This window comes from Athene cunicularia (genome assembly GCF_003259725.1).
Source record: "Athene cunicularia isolate RWA chromosome 9 unlocalized genomic scaffold, athCun1 chr9_part1, whole genome shotgun sequence".
In the NCBI taxonomy this organism is placed as follows: Eukaryota; Metazoa; Chordata; class Aves; order Strigiformes; family Strigidae; genus Athene; species Athene cunicularia.
Window position 1 is genome coordinate 450354 of NW_020799110.1, and position 7311 is coordinate 457664.

The following is a 7311-nucleotide window of genomic DNA, read 5'->3' on the forward strand; positions in this document are numbered from 1 at the left end:
GTCGTGGGGGGCAGGACGTGGGGCGATGCGGGGAGCACCCGCAGCAGCATGAGCGGCGCTGCCCCAGCTACCCTGCGCCCGCTGCGGGGAGCGGCTTCATGCAGAGCCGCCCGTGTGCTTGGCACGTACCTGCACTTTGGTTCCCACGTTGAGTTTTGCTTGTTGCCCCCCGGCAAGGAAGGAAACGGTGATCTTGTCCTGGCCCAGGATCCTCACCCCCACGTGCTGGTTCAGGGCGATGAAGACGGGGCGCAGCGGGACGGGGGGTCCCGACACCACAACGCGGTTTGGCCACGTCCAACGTCTCACCCTGCTGCCTGCTCGGTCCAGATACTGCCCCCCCTCGACGTTCAGGTTTATCCTAAAAGAGGAAAACCAAAGCGCTGAGCCCTGCAGCGCCTGCGGCCGTTCCCCACAGGGGCAGGAGCGAGGCGCAGCCGGGTCGGGGCCTCACCCCGCTGCTCGGGACAGGGCTGGGTGGGCCTTGCTCCCCTGGGGACACCCCAAGCAGGGCCCACGAGCTGCTGTCACTGAATTTTTGAAAACTATTAAAAATACCCTTTACGAGCTTGGAAATTTAAAGCGCGCGGTGGAGAGCAGAACTGCTCTGACCAGCGAGAACGTACCACACGGCTCCGTCCGGGTAGTAGCACGTACTTCTGCCAGCGGACGTAAACACTGCCCGTACCGCCCCGGTCCTGGCCTCGTCCTCCCGCACTATGCAGGTGGCCCGGGCTTTCTCCCGTATGACGACGATGGCCAGGTTTCCAGATGGATAACTGTCCTCGGTAAGGGCTCCGTAACCCTGCGCCGCTCTGGCGTTACATACGGAGTAGCTCAGCGCGCTGCTCGGGGGTAACTGACACCCCACCCGGGTGGCTGCGTGTGCAGCGGGATGGCAGCAGCTGCCAGCCTGCGAGGGGACGCTGCCTGCGCCCCGCTCCTGCCCTGGAGGATTCCCTGACAAAAGAGCAGTTAGACACGGAATACATTTTTCTTGTTTCCTAACCACTAACGCGGGCAGAACCGCTTGGCAAGTTTATTTTAAAGACACGTTCTCAAACAAAGTTATGGTTGAAAGTATGAGCCTGGCAAAGCGAGGTGGTCAAACTACTCTGCTTGGGTGACAGCAGAGAAAACAGGGGCAGAGAAAAAAAACCAAAACAACTTGGGGCAGGGGGAAGAGCTCCAGAAACCTGACCGGACCGTGCCCAGCCAGCAGGTATTTAGTGTCTCCCTGGGGTTTCCTTCCAGCCAGATGCTGCTGGGAGCACTCACGTGGCATCCCCAGGGCAGGGGCATCCCGGAGCACAAAGCAGAGCTCGGGTACATTTTCATAACCCCCCAGCTCAGAAAGAAGTCAGCCACAATAAGGAAAAATAGCGTGTGTGACTTCAAAAATGTCTGGACCAACTGGACTAACGCAGGTGAATGAGCCCCGTAAAGGATACAACAACTGCGCTGTTCCATCTGGAAGCATGGTGAGGAATTTCCCTCCGTGTCTGTAATATTTTTCCAACAATCCATCTTTCACTACCTAAGATTGGAAAAGAAACGGTACCACGGACGACCGCGGCCCTGCACCCACTGCCCTGCCAGGCAGGACTCAGGGGGGCACAGCCATGGCGTGGGGCAGCAGCGGCTCACCCCCCCGCCCGCCGGGCTGAAGTCGCAGCAGGTGACCCCGGGCTCCTCCTCGGGCTCCTCCGCGGGCTCTGCCCTGCTCTCGGCAGGCACCAGCGTCCGGCCGGCCGGCGACGGGGGCTCCTGGGAAAGCAGGTAGGAAATGGTGCCGGCCTGGTGCGAGCCTGCGGAGCAAAGGGGGGGCTGTGCCTCGGGCCAGCCGCCGCGGGGAGGCTGCAACCTGGGGCAGGGGGAATTTCTGCCTGGGGTGCTCTGTCCTGGGGTATTCTCTATCTAGCAAGGACAGTCCAAAGCATTCAGCTATTTCAGAGAGCAGGATTATGAAAAAAAGATACAGTTTTTTCAGTTGTGTGTATATACACGTCTGTGTGAGCCAGGAATGACTTTTTTTGGGTAGCATTCACAGCTCTGTGTTCTGAAGGACTGACAGCCTGAAATCCCTGGTGCTGCAGAAGCCTCAGTGCCCTGCCACCCTCTGTGGAAATACGCTCATACTGTAAATCTAGTTCATCTGTTCTTAGTCAAAATGCCTCTGATTTCACAGCCTGGGCAAGGATTAGTGGAGCATTCACCTGAGCTGGCAAAGTGCTACTCCCCTCATTCTGGCAGTTCCTGCCTTCCAAGGGCTTGGCCGTGCCAACCCCTGGTCCTCTAAGGTCAGTTTTGTGCATAAATACTGAAAGTCACAGCAAGGAGAAACCCTCTGCAGTGGGCAGGTAACTGCTTTTGTTTTGTCACGTGAGGGATTATTTAACATGGCAGTATCTCATTCAGGGGGATTGCACACTTGTCTCTGCATGAATCCTCCTGTTCAATTAGAGCATTAGAGACAAGCAACTCCACCGAGTTCATTGTAATAAACAGACAAAGAAAGAGCTAAGGCAATGGGAACTCACATTCAGCTGCTGCCGTCGGCTCTGCGGCCAGGAAAGCCAACTGCCTGGCCACTCGCCTCTCCCGCTGCCTGCAAAGTGAAAGCGTTCCCCATGCAGCTCCTGTATCTGGTTTTGAAAGCTGCAGCAGCGCTGTCATCGCCAGAGGAACACGAGTTTCTGAACCTGTTTCACTCTCCACTCGCATAATTGCAAATAGCAGTTAGAAGCAACAGAGCAGCACCAAAATATCAGTATCTCAGCAAAAAGGGATTTCTGCTGTGGAGAGGCTTCTGTGAACTGACTCTGATTGCCATGGCACCAGCTCTGCTGACAGCACGGCTCAGCCTTGTTATGGATTTCATATCAAGATCTTACATAAAAGAGAAGGAGCTGCCCCCAAGACCAAGAAACCAGCTCATCTCCAACGTTTTCATTGCTCTCCTTCTCTAGCTTCCCGTAGATTAGATAGCACCTGACAATGGCTCTGGTTTATGCTCTGCACATAACAGGAGGTACTCGCCCCACCAGCCTGCAGAGGATCATCAAGGAAACACACAGTTTACTTCCAGGTGTGCTGATTTACTTTTCCTTGAGCCTGTGCCATAAGCTTAGGCATTTCTATAAGCTTTGAGCCTCCTAAACAGCCCGACAGAAGTCACACTTGTGGAGTTCTCCTGACTCTGGAAACTGGAATCCAAACGCATGTTTATGCAGCAAAAAAGAGAAATAAAATGCAAGCCTTGTTTCAGCACCTGAGGTAAAAGCCAGACCTAAATACTGTCCCTCCCACAGCCAGAGTTTTACGGTTCAGTCTCTAGATACTAGGTCTGTCAGCAGCAGAATTAATGCTTTCCTTGGCTCATACCTCACCACCTTCTAACGCAGCCTGGGAAGAGAAAAGCCAAGAAGGTCCAGACAAATATGTATTTGGGTTGCCTAAAGCAAATTTTTTTCTTCTTTCATTCCCTCTCACTGCAGTTTCATTTCTGTAATGCCTCTTTTCCCTCCGGAGTTGCCTCCTAGAGGCCCGATCCCAGTTCTCCCACAGTACCTCTGGTCCGCTCTCCCCTGGGACAGCCTGTGGGTGCCGAGGGGTTCCCGGGGGCCGACAGCAGCCAGAACGCTCCCGGCGCCTTCGCGGCCCCTCCTCTCCCTTACGATGAACTCGTAGAGGTCTTGGTTACGCTCGCAGCAGAATTTCTGAAAGGCAGAGGAGCGGTGCTACAGGAGCGGGCCCTGCCACAGCACACCCCTGTTGATCTGCCCCACAGCTCACCCAGGCGTAACCCTGCGGCGGCGGGCCAGGGTCTTCCAGGGAGGGGAACGGCCTCAGCAGGCTGCCACAGTACTCGCACCTCGGGGCACAGCCCTCTTCTGCCTGCGGCGGGGAGGGGGGAGGAAAAATGGTATCAGCATGCAAATCCTCCTCTATCTTGGGGGAAGAGAGATCTGCTCAAAATTCAATGTGTAAGAGCAGTTAAAACAGATCTGCCTCTTGTGATACTTTGAAAAGATTTAATTCAAAACATCAGGTTCAGGAAACTACCAAAAAGAAAAGCCGATGCATAGTCAATAAATAAAACCCCTCCAAGAAATAGGGTGACTTAGTATTTACGAGACCTGTTCCTTCCAAGGGAAAGCCCCAGAGCATGCAGAATGCTATAGCCGGGTACCCTGCTGCATTCACCCTCTCACATACATTGCTCACGGCTTCGGGGAGAAGCAGCTCCCAGACTGACGCGCTGTGGATCATCGGAAAATCTGTGCGGAATTTCACAAGGAACCACCAGCAGATTTGCTGGCAAAAGACTGAGCATATTTGGCCAGATGCAAATCAGGGCTGCTGCAGGATACTGAGGATGGGTACTAGATATTCTGAAAGAAATAACCTGGTTTTTGACAACACATTTTTCAGTGTGTCACTCCTGGTGCAGCTGCCAGGAGCACGCTGCTGAGCTTCGTCTGAGGCCCTCGGTCCCCGGCGCAGCCCCGCTCAGGGTGAGAGCGGCCGGTGCAGCAGCGAGGGGTGAAGGGCACCTGCTCCGGGCTGCTCGGCTGCTGCGCTGCACTTGCACCTCATTTACTCCACTACCTGTTCAACACTTCCATTCAAATCCTTTCCTGAACAGCAGTTTGGAATACCTGCCTTCTCTGGAGCGCAGAGTGCATGGGAATCCCCTCGCTCCCCTCCTCATGCCTTGGCTTAACTCTTTGATGACTTCACTCTGCTAAGGGTTACTGGGAGGGCTGAGCCCTGCATGTATTCTTTGACTGTGCACCTAGTATTTATATACATTTTGTATATCTGTTGTAGCCAAAGAGTAAAATCTTCTGCTAGGAAATTCTCAACACAGGATGTGGCGGTGGGGGAGGAGCTGCTGTGGAGGTGTGTGCAACAAGCAGCATCTCAACAGCCTCACAAAAGAAAACCCCCTTCATAAAGGAACTCTGGCACTGGCTTAGCAAATGATATTATATTTTTCCTGCATGGGAATTGTAGAAATTTAAAATAAACAGAAAAAGCGACAGAGTAGGGAGCACCCGCCACTGGCTCACCTGGATCTGTAGGTTTTCTCGAGAGGCTTCGGGTCTGTGGGCCAGGAGGGCAGGCAGGCCAACGGATGGCAGTGTGCACAGCGACTTCTTGAATAGCTTCACAAAATCTCCTTCAAACTCAAAGGGGAAAACACCAAAAACAATGTGGAGTCATCATCTCTTTGTTCAGGCGTAAAACCATTAAGCATAAAATGTATAAACACGACCAGGAGAGTCCTTACCTCCGTGTCACACAGGACATCTAAGCTGCTGAACTCTTCCGACGGGGCTGCAGTGATGATAACGACAATTACTGAGCAGCAGGGCTGTGTTCTGGGAAAGCTGCCCTTCTAGAGACACTTGTTCCGTTCCCCGTTCAGCACGCCAGCCTTGCCTCGGCAGCCCCATCGGCTGCCCCGGGCCTTGACCCCCACCCGGGCTGTACAAAACCCTCCCGCCGGAGGCATGGAGAGGGCCGAGTGCTTGGGGTCAGCGACTCGAGCACTAATCTAATCCTGCATTATCCTCTGAAGCCTTTCCAGCCTCTCTTGTCCTAAGAAGAAAGAGCTGTAGAGACGGTTGAAGATTTTTCTCATTTCCAAGGGCACTCTGCTGTGCAAGTGCAGTGAAGGGCTTTTTGGCCTTTGGGGCAACAGGAAACCTCTCTGCTGAGCGGGTGCCCGGTTCCCTCCCATGGGCAGTGCCCCAGGTGCACACCTGCACTGTCCCACGTACATCCCTTCCCTGGGGAGTCACAGCCCAGCGTGCCAGCCACTGTAGCCCCCGCTCTGGGTACACTAAACACATTCCTAGCTCTTTCAATCCTGAACTTCAGTTTCCCTTGTCACCACAGAATTTGTCTTGCCTTTCTAAGGTTGTCCTGCTTTCCATAAAACACTTGGCCAGATGAAACTCTGGGCAGGCTGAAATATGAAATCCTTCCTAAGTCCGCTTTGGGAAGTATGAAAAAAACAGAAAGTGTATTTAAAAAGGATGGGGTAAAAATCACGACAGCCCCAAGTCAGCACCCAACTCCCAGGACTGCAGCTGGAGCCGCAGCTCTGGAACGTGCCTGGAAGCAAATGCTCCAGGAGGAAAAGCAGAAAGTGGTGCTGTGGGATTCACTGGCACTTCCAGGAGGCTGAATGATGCGGGTGCTGTGTGCTTGAACTTTGATTTTTTACATCACAGTTCAAAGATGGGATTGTGACCACCCCCTGCCCGAAGCTGTGTCACAGAGTGATGGATTGTAAACCCCGCATGAGCAGCAGCGAGAAGCCATCGATGTTCCTCTGCCGTGGGCTGCGTGTCCCCCTTCCGCGGGGACGGGGCTGCACACAGCTCCCCAGCACTGCCCGCTGGCGCCTGCCTTTTGTGGCCCAGATCTCTCCTCCTGCTCTCGGAGGCGGGTGAGATGCGGGCCACGCTCTCCCAGGGAGGAGAGCTGCCTGGCCTTGGAAAGGAAACACCGAGGCTGTTGGATGTGCTGCCCAAAAGGGACGGGGTCAAGCAGCCTGTGCTGCCGGCGGCCGCGTGCTGGGGTGCGGTGCCTCAGCGAAGGAGCCGGGCACTCGGACACGTGCCGGCACGACTCAGCTGAGCAGCAGGAGAAAGAAGGTCGAGGTATTTTCAGCGCTCCATAGAGGCTCTGCCACTACCTCTCCCGGGAACACAAGACGTGGTCTCTGCCTGCTGCTGAGCGCTCTGCCGGCCTGCGCCGTGTTCCTGCACCTTCACGGGGACCCGGGGGGGAGTTTGGAGGCGGCTCCGCAGAGGGGTTAACGGGGGCCCTGCAAGGGGGGGTTCCCGGGGGCTGCTCCCCGGGTCTGCCACCACTTTGCAAAAGGATCTTTGGGAAATCACGAAGTTACGTGTCTTCCATGAAGGACCCTGGAGTAGAAGGCAGCGGGAGTGAAAGCCAAAACAAGTGAGCAACATCTCTGTCGAACGAAGCTGTTTCTTACTTGGTTCTCTGTCGGCGTGTCGGTGAAGCCCACCAGCGCCTGTCTGCGTCGGCACCGAGAGCCCCGGCAGCTCCCGCGCCGCCACGGCTTCCACACTGCCCGACGTTTCCGCTTCCCTTGATTCAAGACACAAACCCACCGGTTAGTCACACACGATGACTTCCACGGGGCGGCCCCCCACGGTTCTACTAACGGAGGAGACCCCGAGCGTGGTTAATCACAACCCCGGCAGACGGAGCCAGCGGCGCCTGGCGGTACCTAACGGGGGCTGAAGGCGCTTCCCGGTGTGTGCC

General features: G+C 55.2%; 1 protein-coding gene across 1 annotated transcript in view; it reads right to left on the bottom strand.

Annotated features, from left to right (window-relative positions):
* Positions 1–7160, bottom strand: part of ERICH6 (glutamate rich 6) — a gene marked incomplete at its 5' end in the record, with an annotated part of 8989 nt that extends 1829 nt beyond the window's left edge. The window contains 10 exon segments of the mRNA XM_026854654.1: positions 130–361; positions 627–779; positions 1452–1537; positions 1648–1808; positions 2541–2608; positions 3571–3719; positions 3796–3897; positions 5076–5192; positions 5297–5343; positions 7019–7160. Coding sequence (XP_026710455.1) covers positions 130–361; positions 627–779; positions 1452–1537; positions 1648–1808; positions 2541–2608; positions 3571–3719; positions 3796–3897; positions 5076–5192; positions 5297–5343; positions 7019–7160 — 1257 coding nt within the window.
* Positions 7161–7311: the final 151 nt, after the last annotated feature.